At 37.8% G+C, this 24912-nt stretch overlaps 1 protein-coding gene across 4 annotated transcripts in view; it reads left to right on the top strand.

Moving 5' to 3' along the window:
* LOC136250971 (uncharacterized) overlaps positions 1-24220 on the top strand; it is a 184812-nt gene extending 160592 nt beyond the window's left edge. For 2 of the 4 annotated variants that reach the window (XM_066043328.1, XM_066043327.1), the window contains exons 4-19: positions 4241-4435; positions 17620-17985; positions 19986-20351; positions 20403-20786; positions 20837-21208; positions 21258-21632; positions 21687-22076; positions 22123-22293; positions 22403-22473; positions 22520-22848; positions 22903-23184; positions 23243-23396; positions 23482-23574; positions 23629-23742; positions 23803-23888; positions 23945-24220. In XM_066043328.1, the coding sequence (XP_065899400.1) occupies positions 4241-4435; positions 17620-17985; positions 19986-20351; positions 20403-20786; positions 20837-21208; positions 21258-21632; positions 21687-22076; positions 22123-22293; positions 22403-22473; positions 22520-22848; positions 22903-23184; positions 23243-23396; positions 23482-23574; positions 23629-23742; positions 23803-23888; positions 23945-24137 (3941 nt within the window). In that variant the 3' untranslated portion in view covers positions 24138-24220. Of the gene's footprint in view, positions 1-4240; positions 4436-17619; positions 17986-19985; positions 20352-20402; positions 20787-20836; positions 21209-21257; positions 21633-21686; positions 22077-22122; positions 22294-22402; positions 22474-22519; positions 22849-22902; positions 23185-23242; positions 23397-23481; positions 23575-23628; positions 23743-23802; positions 23889-23944 lie in introns of those variants that run through there. The other 2 variants (XM_066043329.1, XR_010698857.1) reach the window with 2 other exon arrangements.
* Positions 24221-24912: the final 692 nt, after the last annotated feature.

Below are 24912 nucleotides of genomic sequence, written 5' to 3'. Positions count from 1 at the left end.
CGGCTGTACCTGCTGCAGTTGTGGCTGTAGTTGCTGCAGTTGTGGATGTACTTGCTGCAGTTGTGGCTGTACCTGCTGTGGTTGTGACTGTGGCTGCACTTGCTGTGGTTGTTGCTGTACTTATGGTTGCGGCTGTACTTGCTGCAGTTGGGTGTAGGGTGTGGGGAAAGTAGCACTAGCAGCGAGTGTCGGGTTCTGTTGGAGTGACTGGGTGGCTACAGGTAGTCCGTTGGCAGAGCCATCGATTGATGCTGGAGAGAGGGGAGCAGGTGCTGGTCTGGTAGAAGGTACTGTTTGACTATAAGCAGCCTGGCAAACGAACTGGTCGAACAGTCTTGCAAGCTCTGAAGGGGCGGCTGCTGCAATAGGTAACGAGTAGATGATCTGCTGTTGGGCTGCTGTAGTCCATGATGAGGAGACAACCTGCTTCGGCAGCGAGGATTGTTGGGAGGTAGGAGCTCCTTGCTGTTGCAGCACAGGGTGGGTTCCAGCACAGGGCTGGTTCCTTGCTGTTGCAACACGGGCCACTGGTGGGAAGCTGGAACTCCATCTTGCTGCTGGGACGTAGACGATGGATTGGGATTCTGCTGCTGCAATTCTGTGCTGGAGTCTTGCGGTACGTGAATGGCATCGTATAGCAGTTGAGCCATTGCCGCTTTTGTTCCAGTTGTGACCAAGTGGCGGGAAGCCAGTGCAGACGTAGCACTTCTACGTCAGCCTGGCGAGTTGGGCGATACTGGCCAGTGTTAGGTCTTGGTCAGCGGAAGAACTGGACTTCTTCGACTTCTTCGATGTTTTGGGCATGATGGGCTGTTATTCAACTGATAGAGCTGGACAGAATCTGCAACTCCAATACTTTCATCTGTGCCTTGAGTTGAGTGCACACATGCATAGCTATAAATAGTAACGCTGCATGGTGCATGTGACCCATTGTCCCCCCTTTACCTCCCGTAACAGTCAATGGTGTTGACTTTTATTTACAGAGTAAACAACATTATATTATTTTAAATTCACCCAAACCTGATTTTTGGTCTGCATGCCTGGCTACCTGCCTGCCTTCCAGCCTGTCTGTCTGCCCACCTGGCCAAACCCACCCCCCACCTGCTTGCCTGCCTCGCTTGCCTGCCTCGTTTGCCTGCCTCGCTTGCCTGCCTCGCTTGCCTGCCTCACTGGCCACATTCGAAGTTAAATGATGCATTGTACAGCCACCATTTTATGTCGCAGTACTTAACTCACATTTGGCATGTGCCTTTTTGGATACCAACGAGTCTCTTCCCTCTGTGCTTTGCCTTTCCTTTTATCTTAAATCATCATGGTCATCTTCTTCACGCATGGAAACCATACTGAGACATTAATTTTAATTTTCAAGACTCATGTTAGTGAGTCACGCAGTCACCTAAGCCAATGCAAGTACAACCACTGGATATATTATAATACATGTGTGAAAGATTCGATTATGGGTCAGCTGGTGGTATGTTCTTGCTATGTTTGGCTATGATAAATGGACAAATCCTAGAAATATCACGGAGAATTTCAGTAATGCGAGTTTAATGTTTTAGGTAATGCTATTGAATTGTTTATGGCATATTACAGAGTTTACCAAAGGCCTAAATTGGTAAGCTTGCTAGTAGAGTGGTTATTTCATGTAGAGTAGTAATTTTGTGTTATCAGTAATGTAAGTGTGCAAAAACGTGCTTGCTAATAGCACTAGCTCTCATCTTAGCCCAACGTTTTCACTCATAGAATAGCAAGAATAACAAAACGCTTTCCATCTGAATAGTTTTCATGGCCAAATCCAAAACATGCACTAATCACATGAGTATTAATTGATCCCCACAATCAATTTTGGTATTAATGTTTATATAATCACTGCCCAGTTGTAGCTCGGTCTACATTCAGATGTAGCCTGTGCAAGTTACCAACTGGGCTACATTGTGAATGAATCCCTGGTTGTTCCTTTGAACTGAGGTGTAAAAGTGTTGCATGTTATACAGTGGTGGTTCCTTTATTATCCAAACTCGTTGGTAATCACAAAGTTTGGTTAATTGAAGCCCATTCATTTACACTGTTCAACCACTCTAATAGAACATATACTTTAGACAAAATACTCTAATAGAAATGTCACCTCCACAGTTTGGATATAGAAAGTTTGGATAATCAATGGCCGGATAATGGAGGGACCACTGTAGTTGTAACATGGCAGCGAGAGCCTGATACATACACCCAATGCCTGAGAGCACTAGTGCAGCAAGGGTGTACATATCAGGCAAATCCCAGGCACATGCATGTTGCCAGCTGACGTACTGCATGATAGAGAGCATGGAAGGTTGGGCTTTATACATCACCCAGAAACCAGCTCATCTTTCCTTGGCAGTATTGGTTAAGCATAACCAAGCCCGTAAATGTCTTCTAAGTGACCATAAACCCTTCCAACAGGTTTTTATGAAATTTAAAATTTTTCTGTGTAAGAATTTTATGCTGACTGACTGACTAACTAACTGATACCTCAGCCAAGCATAACTCAACTGTGGTTAAGACTACAGGCTTGATTTCTTCACTGTTCGACATCACTTTGGCCCGAGATGTGCCTTTTGCTAACCACACCAGCTACAGTGCATACATCATGGACTTACCTTTCTCCTCCTTTGTGCCCCATTCCTTTCTCTACAACTGCATAGGTGTTGATTAGCAGTAAATGCATGATGGCTTTCGTGATTTCTGTAGTGATTGGATTGAATGTAGAGACATTTCTCATGCTGTTCTTTATTTGTAATGCTATATAATGAGTAGAACATTTTGTACCTGTAAGCAAAGCAGAATTCCCAATTTTATTCTTAGTAAATGGTAATCCAGCCATGCATTTTAGTCTCAATTTCCATAATGACTGGATTGATTGAAGAGGCGCTTCTTTTTTCACTTATAATGAGTGGAACAAAGCTGAAAACAAAACAGAATGGCTACATTGCTTTCTTAATAATATATTATAGTTGGAGTGTGCATTGGATTGCTTATGCTTCAGCATCATTCTTGCCTTTGGCATTGGTTCACCAGTCATAAATTGTGACCAAAACAATCCAAATTGCACATTAAAAGTTTCAAGATAAATAGTTAATAAGAATTCAAACCATTATATGTAATATTCCAAAGATAATGACCACGCTATGAAATTTACCCAATTTATCCACTTCCAGTACTTGTAGAGTTTCCTGCCAGATAAGATAGAAAACCTGAACAGTTGGACAAGCAAAGTACTATCCTATCACAAAGAGGTAGGGGTGGTGGGGTGGGGTGAATAAGAGATATATGATGTAGACCACGAAGTCCAGACTTTAGAATGCAGGGTTGTGCTGGCTTCTTAGTAGTTGATATGCAGCAAAATCAACACAGAAAATGTTTGGCCAACTATATCAAGCCATCCGGCAGTACACCACTGATTCTTGTCAAGCCAGGCCCTTCTCAAGGCCAACAACTACCATTTGAGCTTGCCACACCACCCAGAAAAGATGTCTCTTAAAACCAGCCTTGAGTAGTTTGAGTAATGCTGAGGGTCAAAACCAATAGTATAGTAGTAGTAGCACTGGTGGTGTTAGTTTGATTTTGCCTGATGCGTAATTTGGATCGCTTTTCTAAAATGTGGTCACAATTATTACAAAAAAAGTAAACAAACAAGTGTAATATATTTGAGTAGGGCTCAAAGAGATAAAAAGCAAGGGAACACGTCAGGCAGCTGTGTTCATTTTGGTGGGAAACCCTACTGCACTCAAATTGAATTTTAAAATGTCAAACCCAATTTTTGGTCTACCAGCCTGCCTGACCACAGTCATATGGCTAGAGGCCAAATAAAGCAGCACAGGCCACAATTCATACCACAATATCAAACTCACTGGCGACATGCCTTTTCTAGCTCCAACGAGTCAATGTTATATAAGGAATCATTGTATGGTGCACATGTAAAGCATGTACATTGAACAGAATAGTGGAAAGGTTAGTGAGAAGCCATGTTACTGTTGTAATTTATGTTTTTTGTTAAGGCTCTACAGCACAGTGCTGAAGATATGTAGGACACCTGGTCCAATAGCCTGTTTAATGTTATAATTTGTAGACTGAAGTGTGTCCTCCTACTTAGTGTCATTGTACACACCTTCAACACTTACTTCCTGTGCATGATATTTTCTGTAATGGCCTACTAACTGATAATATGTACATATGCTATTGCTGTGACTATAAATTAAATTAACAGATCGCCGATGTCCTAATCTCACAACACCACCCAATGGAGAGATAACACCATGTAGCTCTGGTAGTACTGGAGTGGGTTATGAAGGAGATACTTGTAGTTTCACATGTAACACTGGTTATGAGCTAACTAGTAGTGACACTAGGACCTGTCAGAGTGATGGGAGCTGGAGTGGTAGTGATGATGTGTGTAGAAGAGGTATGTACATAAATACATATCAAATAGGCAGAAATTTTCAAAAGGATGAATGTTTTGCAAATTTTTACAAGTATCTTCATGAAAATATATGTTTGAGATCATGTATAATATTTGTAGAATTTCATGAATAAGAAATTACACGCAAAACGTTTGTTACACATTTTCATGTGAACTGGAATATTTCACCTATACAGTGCATACGCAAATGTAAAAGGTAGTGTGCATCGTTACAATAAGAAATTCTTTATACCTTAGTCATGATAGATAGTTTACTGCCAGCTATAATAAAACACTTCATGTGACAGTCTCCCTTGTTTGAACTATCTTTGTAGAAGCCATCAAACATGGAAAAATGCCTACACCTGCAGCTACATATACCGCTGCACATTTAATTCCTACTTCAGTGATATTCAGCCTGTCAATACAACCATTTATTATATATTTAATAGTGGAACCTTACCACATGACTGGAAAGTGCCCAAGTGACACCTATCCATAAGAAATGTGCTAGAAACCAAGTTAACAACTATCGTCCAGTCAGTCTTATATCCATCTTCAGCAAATTTATGGAATCTATAGTCGAAGATCACTTAATCAGTCATTTATTATCAAACAAGCTTACCAATTCGGATCTTACTAGGTAGATCATGTACCACCCAATTACTTCACATCCTTGATTCCTTTACACAACATTTAAACAAGGGCCTTTCTAGTGCAGCGGTTAAGGCTCAAATATCAAGAGGAACGTTTAATTTGTGATAAAAGCATGAAACTTGGTAAAGATATAGAGTACAGCATACTGAATCAACATACTGAATCATTTCAGGATGGTTACCACCCAAATCTAATCTAATTTGGTGGATTATTAAACAATATACATCAATCAAAATGCTATTGAAAATGCAACATTATGGATACAATAACATTTACAAAACTAATTTGATACACATTACTTTGCATATTTTCTTGTCTGCTACAATGTCCTGCACATGCAGAAAGGGTTGTGTTGTACAGCAAAGGTTGGCTTGAAACCATTTGAATATTTCTTGGAAAGATTTTTTGCAGCTACAGTGAATAAGTTCATGACATGCTACACTAGCTTCAGGTAAATCTGTCCAATTAGAAACCAATCCATTTTCAGATTTTTTCCATCCCCATTCTCTTGGGGAAGGAACTTCGTGTTGTAAATTCAGTGTTTGTCCTCATATACACTGTATATCCAGCTTGATAAACTGCCCTTTGAATATGTTGAACTAATGCTCCTTTTGTAGGTCCAGGTCATCATAGCATTTAACAAGATTGTCCCACGTTCTTATTACAAGCCTCAATACAAAAATGAACTTGTCACAGGTTTTTCAAGATATGACTGTCAAATTTGGATGAGCAGGTAGTAGTAGTAAACAAGCTACAATTGTGCGGAAGCCGATTTTTAATACTCGCTTCCGCCTGGTAGTGGCGAATTTTAAATAAAAACCATTTCAAGTCTGATGGGTAGAATTAATGCAAGAACTAAAAACCTGATAAGAAAAGTAGCTCCTTACCATGGTAGATAAAATTAATCAGGTAAATAGTGTCTGAAAGCAAATCCAACCCCATAGCGCCAAGCGTGATGGAATAGTCCACTCAGCTGAAAGGCTAAACATGTAACTTGCGCTACACACATCCCAGAGAGTTCCTGTTTGTTGTAAAGGGTAGAGAACAAAATGCTTCATAGATTTCAGTTAGTGCAAGGCACTTCATGCTGATAGCTACCTTGTTTTTAGCCCTGTAAATTTCATGGTGAAGCCATATGTAAACTGTTCTGAGCCACCTTAATTCATGCTGCTCTAGCTCCAAGACATGGTCACACAAAAATTGCACTGCAAATTGTGAACACTGATGTTCTAGTTTTAGCAATTTCCCAGATGTACCGTCTTGGATTGACAGAGTTATGGTTGGAGTTTGGAGTTGGTAAAAATTACCATGATATATTTCTGTACACGTTATTGGGATGTGAAAAGGCATGTGCTTGATCTTTCTTCCACATATTATGTGACATTGCATCAGCATTTGCAAGCAGGGGGAAAATCTGCATGGGATATTTGGAATGAGAAATTATCCTACCTTTTCAGCACTTTCTACTAGTGAATATGCTCTGACTGATGAGATGCTTGAAAAGATAGAGCAATATGTTGTTTTGTTTCACTCAAAAATATTTGAAGCTAAGCAAGTTAATGAAGCAAGGCAAAAACTCTTTGTCAAAGGAACAATGTCATTATGCTTACTGAACATAATTATATTCGTTTGACAATGACAGGAACTGGTGGTCAACCACAGGAATGATTATATTTAAGCTTCACCTACTATACTAATGTGATTGCTTGCATCAACCTCTACTTTCAAATCAGTGTTAGCACTGATTTGCTTTCAATTCAGTGTCAATAAAATCAGTACTTGTTGACTCTGTCAAGGTGAGTGGTATAAATTACTCTTATATGTGGTTAATGTCTATCAAACAGTATGGTAGTCAGTGTTGGGGGTAACACATTACATAATAATTATTACTTTTGTGGTAACAAAGTAATATAGTGAAATACGCTATAAAACAGGTAATATAACTCAAGTTACCTTACTTGCAAATGTAATGCATTACCTAAGTAATGAAGTAACTGTAACGAATCTAATATTACGAAGTATTATTACTACAAGTAACAAAGTTACTAACTCGTTAGTAATCCACTAAGTAACGCCTAGCCACAACGAAGTGATGAAGCCTACTGAATGAAGCTTATTCACCAGCTTCTTACTTATAGCCAAGATTTGCACATTGTCCAACAACACAATCATGTCACGTGATAAGGTGGTAGTTTCACACGTGACAGCTTAAGGCTGTGGAAACAAAGTAATATAATATGTAATATTATTATAGTTACTTTATTGTATGGGTATTATGTAACTGTAACTAAATAGTTCAGTTGAAAGTAATATGTAATACGTCACGAGTTACTTTCAAATTTAATTGCCCCAACACTGATGGTAGTACTGTTTAAGTAGGGATCACCCCAAAAATTTTGCTCACTGCCCAAAATTCTGCCTGTGAAAATCATCCTAAAGACATCTTACGCAACAAGAATCATCTTTACGGAATAGTACTAGTCTATACAATATATAATATAGTAGAGTGGCATAGTGCATAAATATGATCATTTTGTGCATTTTGTGAGAAAAGCATCTAACTTGGCACATAGACTGTGCTCCCAATTACATTTTTTGGATATAGTACCAATGCGTATTTGACCTTTGTGGCCTTTTTTACATTCATTGTTGTCTTAATATCTCCCTGAGGCATTATTTTACACCATTAAACATGGTTTCAAACTAAAGGTCTTGTTGAAAGAAACAACTCCATTTTTATTTGGAGTCAATAGGTAATTTCATTCCTAAGTTATGATCATTTGTATTAGCCATGAAATTCTATAAGTTACCTGCTCATTGGCAATCTACACCCCAACGGCAGATAAATTCAAAGAATTTTATGACTAGTAAAAATGATCATAACTTTCAAATGGAATAAGCTATTGTAAACAGAAGTCAAGTTATATTATATTCTATTATATTTGATTAATGTACAACCTCTATAATAGGAAAAATGTACATATTTTGATAAGAAAATAATATAGTCAGTTATAAAGATAACTGTTACAACTCTTTTTAAAATGTTCTAAGTTACTAGAAGTAACAACCTCCACCAGCAGATTGTTCCACGTGACAGTTGAAGGAAAAAAGGAATCATGGTAAGCATTAATTCTGGTTGGCAATGTAACTAGTTTGAAGGGGTGCCCTCGAGTATGGTTAGTGTTGTATTCTAGGTTATGGTCTATAAGTACAGAATTGTTCAGTATCTTGTACATCATTATCACTTTTGCTTCATTTCTTCGTTGTTTGAGCGTTGGCAACCCTAGTCGTTCTATCATACTTGTGACCAATGAATATCTAGAAAAGTTATTCATTATAAATCTAACAGCTCTTCTTTGAACCATTTCTAGTTTCAGGATATTGAGTTCAGTAAAAGGAGACCATACTGGTGAGGCATACTCAAGAATAGGTCTTACCATTGTCTTATAGCATGCTTCTTTGACTGTTATGGGGCATGAACTTATGTTTCGCTGAAGAAAGCCTCTGATTGAGTTGGCTTTATTTGAGATATTAGTAGTGTGTTGATTCCAGGTGAGGTGCTGGTCTATAGTTACACCTAGATACGTGACATAAGGAACACACTGGATATCTGTGTTTTGGATGGTATACTGAGAGATGATGGGGTGCTTGTTTCTTAGATTAACATCTTTAATTTGGACAATGGTTTAACAATGTAAAATAATACTTCAGGGAGATTAAGACAAAAATGACAAATTTCAATATAAAAATGGTTGCAAAGGTCAAGTATGTGATGGCACTATATCAGAAAATTACTGTCATTAGGAGTACAATTGATATGGAAAGTTTCATGCTTCTCTCACAAATGATGCAACTTTCACACTATGCTGCTCTACCAATACAGCACAAAACACTTACAGGTGGCTGGATATAGAACTTTTTTTAAATCACCGAAACTTGAACTTTAGTCTCACTGCCTGACTGCCTGACTTACTGACTGCCAGCTAGACCAGTCACAAGGCTAGAGGCCAAATGAAGCAGTGCACGGCCACCATTTTACATCACAATAACAAACTCCCAGTGGGATGTGCCTTTTGGGGTTCCGAAGAGTATATAGGCCCTCTGCACTTTGTCTTTTCTTTAATCAGACTGCTTGTTAGTCTGGCGCTGCCGACCCTATTTAGACACCTATAAGTGCCCCAAAAAATAGGGTCTGGCTGTCTAGCATTCAGGACTTGTGCTTGGAATACATAATGACACTGTAGCTCGTGTAACAACCATATTAATACATCACAAATAGCAAAGAATTGAATCATGACAGTAATGCTTTGGGGAATTCAATGAGTTACTTTCTATGGGCAATTAATGTTTAGGCTGTGGAGGAAATATTACTACCTTCTGAGGGAAGCCGTCTAGTACAGACGAATGTTAAATGAAAAATTGTCCCTTGTTTATTCACCCTGACATAGAATTCATGCAGCTTTTGCTTTAACCTGTAGTCCCAGTTATTTCACTTACATCGTGCAGCCACAATGTATTTAATTAGCAATACTGCAATTTGATTGGATGCACCAATTTTTGGTAATGGTGGCACAAGTCCTTAATGCTAGACAGACCAGACCCTATTTTTCGGGGTGCTTATAGATGCCTAAAACAGAGTCGGCAGTGCACCTGACTAACTGCTTGTCTTCTTCTTCATCCAATGACACCATATCAAGGCGTTAATTTTCTGCATCGACACTTTCTTTCAGCAGCATATTTAGATACCACAGAATTATTTCAGAACTAGATTTCAGAAGTGCTTTAGTCCTGGCACTACTTTAAGAGGTATACTAGCTAGATATCTGCAACTTCGTGATTGGGATCCCGTTTGCAATAAGTGAACAGCCTCACCCATCAACCAAAGATCTAGGTGGACTAACAGCGACAGAGTACGGAGACCATACCTCTTAACAATCTACTTAACAGTAAACAAGATCCTCACCCCTTACTGGTCTAGCTAGCTGCACACCCCTTGGCTGACTCAAGATACTCTAATACACCATTCATGTGTGATATTATAATAGAATATATAGTCTCAAAAAGTAGTGAAACAAGAAATGAATGATGGTATTACAACATAGCTTGGTGGGAAAGTCCCTATTTTGGCAAATTAGCTATTTTGTTCAATGCCAAAGTAGGGACTTCACATCGAGCTATGCTGCAACACCATCATTCATCTCACTACTTTTTATTGCATAGATCCCTACTTCAATTTAAATTAACTTCTTTTTAAATACTAGTCTTTTCCATTTAATCAGAAATAATTAAAGTTCTTTTATTATCACTGTTATGCAAGAAAGCACACCAGTTCTTGGGAATTTGTTATGTTTATTAGTAACATAATCTTCTTGAACCATCTCTCTGAGCATACAAACCTGTTGTTTTAAGCTATTGAAAAAATTCCCATGCCTCTCAGCATCTACAAGTTAGGACCTGAAAAATGGTATCAAACTGTTGTCCACATATTCCCCAAAATTAAATGTCTTAGCTAATTTGGGTTTTCAGTAGCTGCTCATCAAGAATCCTTGTTGTCACAACTGGCAGGTAATCATTAGTATTGTTTGTACCCAATACCTCAAGACAAGAAAGAAGGTCAGATTTGGTACATCAGAGCCCTAACCACTGTACCACCGCTGCCAGCTGCTGGAACCCTAAATTTTAGACGTACTTAAATGCAAGATGATGATAATAGTTATCTAGCCTATATTAAGTTGATGCTGAAGTAATTAAATGAAGCCTTACAAGGCTAATAGGACATTATGTTTGTGGTCGTGCATGAAAAAACATGGAAAACTGGTAGAACAAAGCGAAGCACTTCAAAATATTGAAAGAACCAGCACTATCAGACTGTCAGGCTACTATTGCTGATACAAGTAATGATATTCACGTACTAACTTCACCTTGTCAAAACTCTGGTAACTTCACAGTGAACAACACCAGCTGTCATCGCGTGAGTACTGCTTTACGGAGCACGCTCTGGCCAGTTACACTGTCTCACAATTCGTGAAATAACTCCATATTTATGTACCATAGACCCTCAAAATTTGGCAGAGGCACTGGTGAAGCGTTTCTTTACAGGGTTATGGAATGATTTTTCACAATTCGCTATTGACAGGCGTGATATCACATGTTGAAAAATGCGGGTTTGCATTTTAACCAGTTTCCATGTTGCTATCATTAAAAAGGATTCCATAGAGTTGTTCTACAAGGTAAGAAATCATAAGAGCCAAGGCGGCTTAGCGTTAGGTTGTTTTTGGGGTGACTTATTTTTAAAATTGGCTCATAAGTTCAGAGCTTAATAACCACGAAATTAAAGTGGGTGATTTCACTAAACTTGGCATGCTAAGCTACAACATTACAGGCTATCATAAGAACCCTTTAAATGTAGACTACATGGTTCACAAGCGGAGTTCTCCACCACCCTAAAATAGCTAATTAAGTGCGTGGGCTAATTTTTATCGTTACAAATGGGCATTGTACGGCTTCACATAATTACTTCAGCGCCACCTTAAAGAATATGGCTGAACCCAAACCCTACCTATTCTACCCTTCTTAGTTCTTAAGCTAAACAATGAAGGAGGTACAGGGTGATTTTCATGGAAAAAATTTCTAAATCTGATTCTCTTGACTGACACTCAATAAACAATTAACCTAGCAAAAGGTTAACATAGCAATCTTTCTAGAATACTACTGTTTCAAAGAGTGATTTTGAATCCTTTTATCGAGTTGGGTGTGAAATAAAACAAAGTTATTCCTCAGCAGAGTATCTGTAATAGCTAGTTAGCAGCTAATTACATATTCTGCCAGCAACAACAGCTTCATGTTGCTGTATGCCTAATTATTTAGCAGAAAAAAATGATTTCGCTGCATCTTCATTTTATTATATCTTTAGTGTCTAGCGTGAGTAGCTCACTACTGCATTCTATAAATGGATTGCCCAGCTCATTGAAAGAGGCTATTAGAGCGTGCAAAAGCCATTTGGTAGTGAAGAGCGATGGTGCTAGTGCTTGATGGTACTTGATGGTGCTTGATCCATGAAAAGCAATGTACTTGATGGTGCTAGTAACAACTTTTCCATCATCCAAAAATTCCGGCTCAAATTCAGCTACTACTCGAGCAATTTCTGAACATCCATCTTCAAAGGTCAGTGGGGTCATCTTCAAAGGGCAGCAGGGTCTTCTGTGAGTCCCACTACACTTCCATCTCGTTTAATGCATTTGTGTAGCTGTTCATGGTATTGATCAAGTACCATTCCAGAATAAGGATGCATTGACTGTTGCACAACAAACTTCCATTTTAAAACTCATCATGTATTAAAGGATGCATGGTTTTTAGTACCACCATATCTCAAATATGTACTGGTAGCCAACATGCATAATGAACATGACCCAAAACGAAAAACCATATTACAAAGTATCAATGTAAAGATTAAAATTACCTTCACGTAGTGATCTAATGTACATATTCAGTAGTAACTCTAGCTGTAGAACAGTGCACCAGTAATAAAATCGAGAGTGGTCCTGAATCTCCATACCATAAAGTTTAGTGGTGCCTCACTTTTTCAAATGTTGTGCAGTAATTCTGATATACAGTTTGCTGAAGAATGTGCAAGGAAGCTGCTTTGACTTGGTGAGTATAATGTGATTTGCTTTACATCAGAAGCAGATAGTATTGCTTCAGCCCTACCTGGTGTAATACCATGCAGCCCCAACAAGAACACTAGACCAACTACCCTTCAAGCCATTTTTAATATGCTATCTCAATATGCAAGCTACCCAATCTAACAACAAAAGACTTCCCACTTAATTTTGGCCAAATCCACTGAATTTTTGTTTAGCTAAAGCATATAATGGTCGATCCATTGCAATCCATTGCAATGACTGATACTTGCCCAGGATCCAAGTATTGGATTGCATTTTTGGTAACAACCATGCTATGCTGTATCATAACAATTTATTAAGCGCCGTCATAATAGAGTAGCATAATAGCAATATTTGCTGCCTTTGTTAGTGCCATATCAAGATGCAATTTAGCATGAAAAGCTGCCCAAGATATACAGTTTTCCACTGCATAGTGATTCTTATCCAATATATCACCATCTTTTTTGAACCATTGTTGTTTTTTGTCTCTGGCTTCAGAAAGTAAATTACTGCAGGTTTAGTATAACTCTGAAGTTGTGGAACAATTGGATTTTATTTTGCAAAGTGGCAAGAGGAAATGCTAAGTAATTAGAGGGGATATGTCCTAACTTTATGGAGAAACAGTTGATTGGGTTTGGTTACATTCCTCTCCTGGATAGGCATCAGGTAAATGATTTGATAGTGACATAGCTATGCCATGAAATGAATCACTTGCTGTTGTAGATGATAGTTTATGTTACCATAATATGGTCTTCAAGACACACTACTGTGTGTCATGCAGCCCAAGAAGCCAGTGCCACACCGTGAGTATATTGACGGGAAGTAAGAAAACACGATTTTCACACCTTTGTAGCTCCATGATCCCTCATCCGATTGGAACCAGTTTCACTGCAGAGGTACCTGCCATGTAGGCCACCCCACATGCCAAATTTGAAGGAAATCACCCTAGCCGTTACCGCGATATAAGTGGCCAAAATTTCATTTTTATTTCTTTGTTTTTTTTTCTTTGTTTTTTTTTCTTTTTTCTTATTCTTCATCTTTTCACACACTTTTAAAAATTGCTATAAAGAAAATCTGGATTGTTCTAGAACATTCTATGTGTGTTCTATTGGATGATTTCAATGAAAGCAAAAATGTGCTCTCTAATGGAGCATTAGCACCATACTATTGTTGTATCACTTTGAGGCTCAGTCTAGTAGCTATTTCATCAAATTGGAGCCATTTTCATATTGATCAGTGGTATACCGTAAAGTCGGGTTGTTAAGCGCATGCGCTTATATTTTTTGGAGAAAACTTTTTGTAAAAATCATACTATCTGTTAGGCGCATACACCTAATAAATAATTATGGTGAGTATAACACGGAATCACTATGTTGTAATAGAGTAGTTAATAGTTTGTACCGGTCACCATGCCAGTATGTAAGGATATTTGACTCCATTTTCGGCTGTATCCCTTCGTGATGAACAAAATTATCACTGTCCAGATGGCTGATTTGCTGTATACATAGTGAAGCGAGACTTCAAGGGAGACGTAAGCACTTGAGGAGACATTAATTTTTCAGTACTTTCAGCTTTTCTTGCCGTTTCTTGCTGTGTGTAGCTCTATCGTCGCATTTTGCCATGTGCGCTTATCATCCATGGTTAATTACAAGAAATGTGTATGCGCTTAACAAATAATATGCGCTTAACAGATATATGCTCTTAACAACCCGACTCTACGGTATTGGTAGTATGAACTTAGTCTCGCTCCCAGATGGTCTGCAAGCAGACTAGTATTGACTGACTCGCGCCAATCATCGTCATCATAATCATCATAATAAGTGCTATGCTAGCAAAACTTGTGATACAATAGGCTGGAAATCATATCCCAGTAAAAAAGGTGCAGGATTTGCTTTGTTTAAAGTTGCATCTTTTCACATTTGCATGAAAAATCGAGATACTCTAATAGAACAGTCACTGCAACTAATATCCTACAATCATGCATACCTTCACTTTCATATATAAATCACTATAATGGAAATATAATACAACTTTATATTATGGCCATCATGCATGTATGAACAAAGAAATAATGTTTGTGGTAGCATGTGTCCGAGGACTCCCTTATCTAAATTGTTTGTTTTTTTTTCATCTTAATAATACTGATGGTTTTCTCTCTTTGTTGGTAGCTGTGAATGAGTAGGTAATTTTCTCTATCACTTGTATGATCATCATTGTTCCTGTAACAGTTGTGATCTATAGATAAGAAAAAATAGTAAGCCTCAAAGCCTTGATTTTGAAAATACAAAACAGAAGTGAAATCCACTCAAAAACAGTCAAGCTGTAAAAAGAGTGAGGCCTTCAAAAAAACCTGGGTGAAAAGTTTGCACAATCAAAGGTGGTGGCCAAGAAATGGCTGTAATGATGTTAATGCTAATCTAATCCAAAACAGCCAAGCTGTAAAAAAGAGTGCAGCCCTCAAAAAGGCTACGGTGAAAAAAGATGTGAAATCCAAGGTGGCGGCCAAGAAATGGCTTTGATGGTAGGTTAATGGTAACAATTTTAATAACAACAATTCAGGTGAATTTGTGCCAAGTTGGATTTCACATCTTTTTTCAGCATAGCCTTTTTGGGGGCCACACTCTTTTTTTTACAGCTTGGCTGTTTTGGATTAGATTTCACTTCTTTTTGTATTTGTATACCCCAAAGCCGGCCTATGGCTGGCTTTGGGGCTTTTTTAACCTATCTTTTTTTCTTTACCACAGGAAGAAGAAAAGATGAAGCAGATGTTAAATACTTCAAATAATTCTAATTTTATCAGTAAATGTACAAATTATATATATAACACATATTTATTACAGAACTCTACATGGTGGTTTCTTTGTAACTGAACACTCTACAAGGTGAGTCCTTCTAGCTGATCTCTCTACAGGGTGAATTGTTTGTAACTGAACTATCTACAAGGTAACTTCTTCTAGCTGATCTCTCTACAGGATGATTTGTTTGTAGCTGAACTATCTACAAGGTAACTTCTTCTAGCTGATCTCTCTACAGGGTGAATTGTTTGTAGCTGAACACTCTACAGGGCGATTTGTTTGTAGCTGATCTCTATACAGGGTACTAGTTTTAGCTGATCTCTTGAATTCTTTTCGGGTGACTGCTCTATTAGGATGACTGCTCTATTAGACTATCTTGATCTCGCACTTGTTACACCAAGTTGGATTTTGTGTTATAACTCCGTGGCTTTAAGTCTGATTCTTCTACACCATTAAAGAGCCTTTCTAAGATGATTACTCCATCTGTAGAGCGAATTTCAAAGCATTACCCCAAGTGGTTTTTTTCTGGTAGGCGTGGAAAGTAGTTGTTTTTTATAAGCTAATCTCAATTGCATAATTGTTACACACCGTTGGTTTTTTCGTTGTATCTTCCTGGTTTTTAGCTCAATTTCTTTAAAAGGTTTGAGGTTCAATAGTTAACCTATTCACCCACCGATTTTCAGCTTCTTCCCATAAGTGGTTTACCCTGTAGGCGTGACAACATATTGGTGTTATTTTTCATGAATAATTGCTAATAACTCTTTGCCTATTTATCGTATTCCAGCCAAGGTTGGTACAGAGATGCGCCTTTATACCCCCCTTCTGTGTGCCAAATTTCTAGGCAATCGGATATCGCGTTTGTGTTTTATAGCAGTTTTTGTAAGTGTGTGAAAAGAGGAAGAAAAATAAGAAGAAAAAAAAGAGAAGAAACTAAGCCAGTTTTTGAAGTTACATATCTCGGGAACACTTGAAGTGATTTCGCTCAAATTTGGAATGTGGAGTACTGAAGTTGGAGGGTGTATCCACAGCAAACATTGTCTTGTTTCATCAAGGCAGCACAGAGCTACAGAGGTGTGAAAATTGTGTTTTCGTTCTTTCTGTCAATATACTCACAGGTATTGCATGCCGGCTTCTTGGGCCGCACGACACACTACCGTGTGTCTTGATAAATTTTAATAATGGCTATGTCATCATCGTTAAACTTTAGTAGCATTAACATCATTGCAGCCATTTGTTGGCCACCACCTTTGATTTCACAACTTTTTCACCCAGGCTTTTTTGAAGGCCAAGCTTGGCTGTTTTTAAGTGGATATAGATAACTCTGGCCAGTGCTGACCCCTACTGCATATGAAATTTAGAGTTACTGTCTACCATTTATATGTCTTTTGATCATGTTGTTTCAGCTGTCCTCCTTAATTTGGCTGACTTGTAACAAATTTGAAGTCCTGGTGTTAAGGGAGAATGCTCTATGGAGTCTCTTATAAATTTATTGTTGCTTATTAAATAGTTTAGCAGACAGATTACCACAGCTTCACCCATTTTGGATGAAATATACGTATCTACTGTACATGGCAAGAAGCAGCTGAGCCAAATGAATTAAACAACTATACTATTATCTTACTTTATTATGTTATTTTTGACCTATGATCGATTAAACAAGTGCCTGTAATTTTTCCCATAGACAACATAAGACAAAGCTTGAGGAAAAGGCAAACAAGTTGGGTTTTCGCTCATCGGGTCACATATCATGCCATTACCAGCAATCAGCAAGAAATGGTGGTGTTTAAGATACTTAGTTTATTATCCTGGACCTAGACATGGATTACAGACCATCCCGATGTCTTTCTGCTAGTATAACAGACTGAATCAATTAAAAAACCTTACCACCATTTCCACGATGTAGACAATTGTGCCTTAATATGTTCTGGTGTTGCTAAATGTTCAATGGCAGATGGGACACTGTTGCTGCTCCCTGCTGTACATCTGTGCTTTCCCACCTACGTACTTATCATAGATAAAATAAATATACATAAAAGAAATTTGTTGATATTTGTATACATTTTTCCTTTAAAAGTGGAATGTCCTGTTCCAAACAATGGAACACTATCATGTCCAAATGGAGATACTACCGGTGTGTTTGAGGACGCTTGTACATTTTTGTGTGATGTGGGTTATGAGTTACAAGGACCAAGTAATGGAACTTGTTTAGCTGATCAAAGTTGGAGTGAAGGAGATCCAATTTGTGTAGAATTAAATTGTTCCACATCACCACCTGTTGATAACTCACAACTAGAGTTACCATGTGACACACAGTACTGGTCAACATGTACTACTGTCTGTGTTGATGGCTACACTGGAGGAGGAGGATCCTACACATGTGTTGTGACTGATGTGGCTACTAATAATGTGGGATGGAATGGGTCAACTAATTGTGAGAGAGGTAAGTTTAATATATTCAAGCTTTAAACAGTTCAGTTCTGGCAATTGTTTTTATTGGATGATGTATCATTCACCCACTTATACAATCCACAGTTCTCATATAAAAGCACTTATTGTTTCACTTGTAACTAGTGTTGCACCGATAATCGGATCGGTTATCGGAAAAACCATATATTGGCTGTGTTTTTTGTATATCGGTATCAGATTGGCACCACAATGAAAACAGTAGCAGATACAGATATATGTATTTATTTAAAAATACATACTCATGTGTACCAAATGATGTGATGTTTACAAATGCATTGAGTTGCATTTTCCTGTATTACAACTTCGTTATTACTGCTTCAGTGTACTGTCAGCTGTTGTTGTATTTATGGCGCAACAGCAGTATAAAGACCAGGCTTGATTTTGTGTACAACATTCCAAAAAAAAAATGAATAAATAACTAAGCTTACCCATCTAGATCTTTAGTAAAGTCCATCTTCAGTTTAATTAAAGATGAAACATGCTTAAAATACTTTAGAAAATGGGTGGTTGCTAAACAAAATGCTCTGTGATATTACTAGACTTCTTTGTTCATCCTGACAAATGTAACTACAACATTAAACAGTACCTCCCATAATCGAATTACTTTAGGCTTGTTTATAAAAGCAATGGAATAGTTAAACACGGGTGACTACCCACTGCAGGCTATTAGCCTGTAATATGCTAGGGAGACCAAAGTGAGATTTGTAATGCCTGAATAATATGTCTTTAGAGACCTCAAAGATCAAAGCATTTATGCATAACATTTTCTAATGGTAGTTTGAGTGGATCACCAGTGTCCTGTACGACCACAAAGTGTATTCAACAAATTTCATACCTTGTGAAATGTTTCAATTGAGAAAAGCCAAGTATTAGAATGTTATCCAGGTAATATCAACATATGTATACCTTGTAAAAATAACTTCGTATTTTGCTTGAGTGTATATACCTGCCCTGCCAAATGGTATTCTCTTATATACAGATACCACAGTGTCTTGCTGGTCTTCTTGTCTACTTTAGTTGCCACATAGCAAAAAGTATTGTAAGAATGTAATAAATGCCACATTTCAAGTAATTGTCTGGTACAGTCATAGTTTCTATTTATAGCAAATAACAGCAAGATGGTGGCATGATACTACAGTACCTTAAAACAATTATGCATGAAAGCCAGTCCTGTACATAAAAATCTCTTTGGCCACTGGTGAAAACAGTTGAGTCATAGCTCAAATTTTTGGAAGACCTTATCTGTTAAGTGCTTAAAGTTGATAGCATATATGTGACCCGCTGAGCAAAAACCCAACTTGTTTGCATAATTCATTTTTTAGATAAATGCCATTGACAGGGGCAGATCCAGGGAAGTTCAAAGGGTTCAACAAGTTAGCCTGTGGCATACCTTAGTGAATGTCCCAATTCATGTTTAATAGAGTGACACAAATCCCAACCCTGTTGCCCATTGCGCTCAAGACTTATGATGCATTAAACAAGCGCCTGTAATTTTTTCCCATATAAGCACTGTACAAATCAATTGTTTTGCTCTTCTTGTTGCATGCCTATTGCTATAACTCTAAAAGTAAAACTTTAACAGCCCATTCATTTTTCCCTCTAGACAACAAAAAGGTCATAAGATGAAGTTTGAGGAAAATGCAAACAAGATGGGTTTTCGCTCAGCGGGTCACATTTCATACCATTACCAACGATCAGCAAGAAATGGTGGTTTTAATAAATACATTAAGTATTCAATAATACTTAGTTTATTATCCTGGACTAGACCTGGATGGCATACCATGACAGATGATGTCTTTCTGCTAGTAAAGCAGATGGAATCAATTAATAAACATTACCACCATTTCCACAATGTAGACACTTGTGCCTTGATATGTCCTAGTGTTTCTTTTGAAAAGCATTTTGGAGAGTAAATATATGTAAAAGAAGTTTGTTGAGTGACATTGGTATTTATAGAGTTTTTTCCTTTAATAGTGGAATGTCCTGCTCCAAACAATGGCATACTCTCATGTCCAAATGGAGCTACTACTGGAGTGTTTGAGGACACTTGTACATTTTCATGTGATTCAGGTTATGAGTTGCAAGGACCAAGTAGTGTAACTTGTTTAGCTGATCAAAGTTGGAGTGGAGGAGATCCAATATGTGTAATATTAAATTGTTCCACATCACTACCTGTTGATAACTCACAAGTAGAGTTACCATGTGACACACAGTACCAGTCAACATGTACTACTGTCTGTGTTGATGGCTACACTGGAGGAGGAGGATCCTACACATGTGTTGTGACCGATGTGGGTACCAATACTGTAGATTGGCAAGGTACAACATCTTGTCAGAGAGGTAATCTATAATGGTCTATGGTACTATTTATCTTGTATGAATTTCTTATAGTTCAGTGTCCACAGATATTAATGCCAGAAAATGGAGAAATATCTTGTTCACTAATAAATGATCCATCTTTTTCCTATGAAGACACTTGTAGTTTCACATGTAACACTGGCTATGAGCTAACTGGTAGTCCTCAGAGAACATGTCAGTCTGATGGTAGTTGGAGTGGATCACTAGTGTCCTGTACCATCATGGAGTGTCCCTCGTCTTCACTACCAATGAACAGCATGTTGGCTGTGTCTTGTAGGAGCACATATCTGTCAATGTGTGATCTGGAGTGTGAAGAAGGCTTTAATGGTAGTGGAGACCCGTCATATGTGTGTGATGTGTTGACTGATGGATCAGTAATGTGGATGACAAATGAAGGAGGATGGAGTTGTGAGAGAGGTACAGACGTTTATTAATTAAATTGTAATTACTGTATTATTCAAATATAGTCCAATGTACCAGTTTATCATCACCCAGTAATGGTGAGGTCTCATGTAATTCTACTGGTGTACCACGTTATGAAGATCAATGTTCATTCTCATGTGATCCTGGATATGAACTGACTGGGTCCTCAACCAGACAATGTTTGTCTAATGGGTCATGGAATGGAGCTGATGTGACTTGTAATATTCTTCATTGTAACAATTTGACTAATACAATAGAGAATAGTGTATTAGTTAATGATTGTGGTAGTGAGTTTGGGTCAGTGTGTAGTCTAGGATGTGAGACTGGCTACAGACCAGTTGGTAATGACATGTTCACTTGTGATAGTGTCAATGACACAGTGGAGTGGACAGGAGAAGCACTACAATGTGATATTGGTAAGTTACTAATATAGGTCATTCATACACCTCATACGTTTCCTTGCAGTGACTTGTGTTGATCTCCCAATGCCATCTGATGGTACCATTAGCTGTAGTAGTAACAATCAACCACTACAATATCAAGACACTTGTACATTCCAGTGTAATGATGGTTATGAATTAGAAGGTAGTGTGATGAGACAGTGTGAGACTAGTGGGGAGTGGAGTGGTACTAGTACACAGTGTAACATTCTTCATTGTCCTGACATCACAACAGTGGTAGCTAACAGTAGACCATGTGACACATCTTACACTAGTACATGTATGGTGGAGTGTGAGGATGGGTATGACATGTCTGGAAATGCTCAATATAGTTGTGACCTTAATGGAACAGAAGTAACATGGACCTTATTAAATGGCAGTGATGTGATGTGTTCTCCAGGTAAAAATAAATGTATACAGTTGTGTATTATAGTGAAATTTTATATTTCCACAGTGCCATGTAATAATCTAACTGATCCAGAAAATGGTAATGTGACTTGTCCCTCTATCACAAGTGTCTTCCAGGACACATGTACTTATTATTGTAATCGTGGTTATCAGTTGAATGGTAGCAGACAACCAAGTTGTACTGCTGATGGGACATGGAGCAGTCAGCCAGTGACTTGTACCATCTTAACATGTAATGATCCAGAATCAGAAATAACAAGCAGCCAATTAGTTGGTGATTGTAGTTTGACTTATGGTTCAAGGTGTTTACTGAATTGTTCAAGTGGTTATATTGCTAGAGGTGATGGGGAACATGTGTGTGATGTTGTGAATGATGATGGAACTTCAGTAAGGTGGAGAAGTGTTGGAGAAGATTTGGTCTGTGCTAGTAGTAGTGGTGAGTATATTTAGTTTTTATTGTCTTTATATCTTTCTTCTATAAGCATCTTCTGGGGATTCGGGATCACCTAGTGTGGCTGTTATTGGTGGAGCAGTAGGAGGATTCTTGGCAGTCACAATACTTGTTTCATTGGTGTTGTTAATTGTGTTCTACATAAGGCGATCATATAAGAAGAAGACATTTGATATTGACAATGTAAATTCCACCTCCACAGGTAAGTACCATAGTGTGATTGGTTGTCCTTCATGGTGTTTCTGTTACAATGCCATTTTCAATCTTTGTAGCATTCCAATTATGTTTAACTATTGTTTACATTGCCACAGATGATGAAAAGTTTGGTGCCTCAATTGTCCTCTCAAATGAGATGTATGAATCAATTAAACAAGCTCCTGAGGTACAGCATTATTTACATAAATACTTGTACTGTAGTTGCATCACAGGCAGTTTATGAAACAGCTGAGTATTCCTTTGAAAACCGTAACCAGTGTTCAGTTGTGAACACAGCTTTGTCCACATTGAAGAGAACACTATCAATCTCGTATGAAGAACCAGTGGCATGTAACACAACTGAAAACTTATATGAGATGCAAACACCTTCACCATATGAAATGGCTCAATCAATGGAAGCAGAACAACAGATATATGAAACTCCATGTGAGGATGAAGAGGATTATGGGCCTATTTATTGCATGCCACCTTCTGATGAAGAAAAAATCTATGTAGAATTTGAAGGGAAAAGATTTCGTAAGCTTTACCGTCGAGAAATAGAGTAAGTTAAGTGGTTTGAGCACTTAACCACAAAATAGTTATTGTCAATTGTTAGGAGCTTTGAAGAATTAGGAGCTGGAGAATTTGGAGTGGTGACTTGTGGAATGTGGAAGCCATCACCTAGCAAGAAAACAGAAGTGGCTATAAAAAGTTTAAATGTTAATGCCACTGAGAAGGACAGGCTACGTTTCCTCCAGGAAGCAGTCATAATGTGCCAGTTTCATCATGAGAATGTGATCAAGCTTTATGGTGTAGTGACAGATGCTCCTGCCATGATTGTACTGGAATATATGTCACGTGGAGATTTGAGAGAAATACTAATTAAGTTACAACCTTGGTTAGTAATTTATTATTTGTATACTGCACAGTATGTTATTTCTAAAATATATTATTAGTGATGGAGGTGCTCCTCATCCACAGTTACCAATTGTCTTACTAAAATTTTGTCAAGAAATAGCAGCAGGAATGACTTACCTTAGTGGTAAAAAGTTTATACACAGAGATTTAGCAGCAAGAAATGTACTTGTTTCTGAAAAAACCACTTGCAAGGTAATCCTTAGATTGTTTTGATAGATACCTATGTAGTATGTACAAAATAGATTCCATGTGATAAATGCATAATTACTTCACTTAGATTGCTGACTTTGGAATGTCTCGTGATATACTTGATGAAAACTACTATGTCACGTCAGGCGGAAAGATACCAGTAAAATGGACAGCTCCTGAGGTATCCACTGTGTGTAGCTATATACAATTTAGACATAGACTTGTACTACAATAGGCAATGTTCTACAGAAAGTACTCATTGTACAGTGACATCTGGAGTTTTGCTTGTGTGTTGTATGAGATATGGAGTTTGGGACACAAACCTTTTGAAGATATGACAGCACAAGAAGTATGTGTAGCTTTGTAACTCCCTGCATACTGCATGTATAACACTTATTTTTTATACAAGATGTTGGAAAGACTTGAGACTGGATACAGACTTCCACCACCTCCCGGTTGTCCACGAACTATTTACAGAATTATGGTTAAATGTTGGTAAGCATTGTGTTGTTCTACTATAATACAGACTATAACTACATTTCATTGCACAGGAATCCTGAGCCAAGGTCACGTCCACAGTTTGCACAGATCACAAAGTTACTGGCTGGTAGTGGTACCTATGGCTACTTATTGGGCTGGTCTGATGAAGATAGACAAACTGGTGGTGAAGATGCTATGAAGTTGGGGGCTCCTCTAGAGTCCACTAAGAACCTTTACAATGATTTACAGCACACATACGGATAAGTAAATTACTTAATCACATTTGTTGAATGAATTGAATTTTGAATATAATTGCACAATTTTTATTAACTTTTATAGAAATTTTATAGCAGTTATGGTACTTAGCTACTAGTTGGCACAAGTGTGCTAGATTATAGTCACATTGTACAGTTTCCAGCTCTATAAATTGTGTGCATGCACTTGTGCGTATTTTAAGTTCTACTTACACATGCAGTATTGTGAGTATAGCTACACCTTTAGCTACAGTTAATTATTACTAGCCATACATTTTAGTGAGGTGAGTTTGCTTTAAATTTTAAAGAAAATAGTTGTACACAAAGTGAGAAACAATGTGAATAATTTCGGAAGGGGTGCCATACCCCCTCAATTGGTGTTTGTAACAAAATATTTAAATACTCTAATAGAACAGTCAACTATTATCACACATTGTGAATCTCATGAAAGCAGTAACTACTTAATTTATGTAACAACAGAGTGAGAATATAGATCAGACTTAAAAATCAATCTAGATCCCCAGAATGACAATTTTATTATATGTTGTGTATACATGCATTGCAAAAGAGTTGCCCCCCACTCTTTGATTTGCTACACCACCCTAGCTTGTCTAGAGTGTTTATAGGAATCAGGGAGGCAGTATTCCTCTTGGCTTCTCTATAATTATACGTTACACGTACTATACACTCTTTTCATTATAAAATAATTTGTGTAAAATGATCAAAATTAATTGCACATGGGAAGTTTCGAGTTCTTGGCCGCTACCTTTGATTTTACAACTTTT

This window comes from Dysidea avara, chromosome 3, assembly GCF_963678975.1.
Source record: "Dysidea avara chromosome 3, odDysAvar1.4, whole genome shotgun sequence".
NCBI classification, from domain to species: Eukaryota; Metazoa; Porifera; class Demospongiae; order Dictyoceratida; family Dysideidae; genus Dysidea; species Dysidea avara.
The sequence above is the reverse complement of the archived record's forward strand: the minus strand, read 5'-3'. Positions and strand labels throughout refer to the sequence as shown.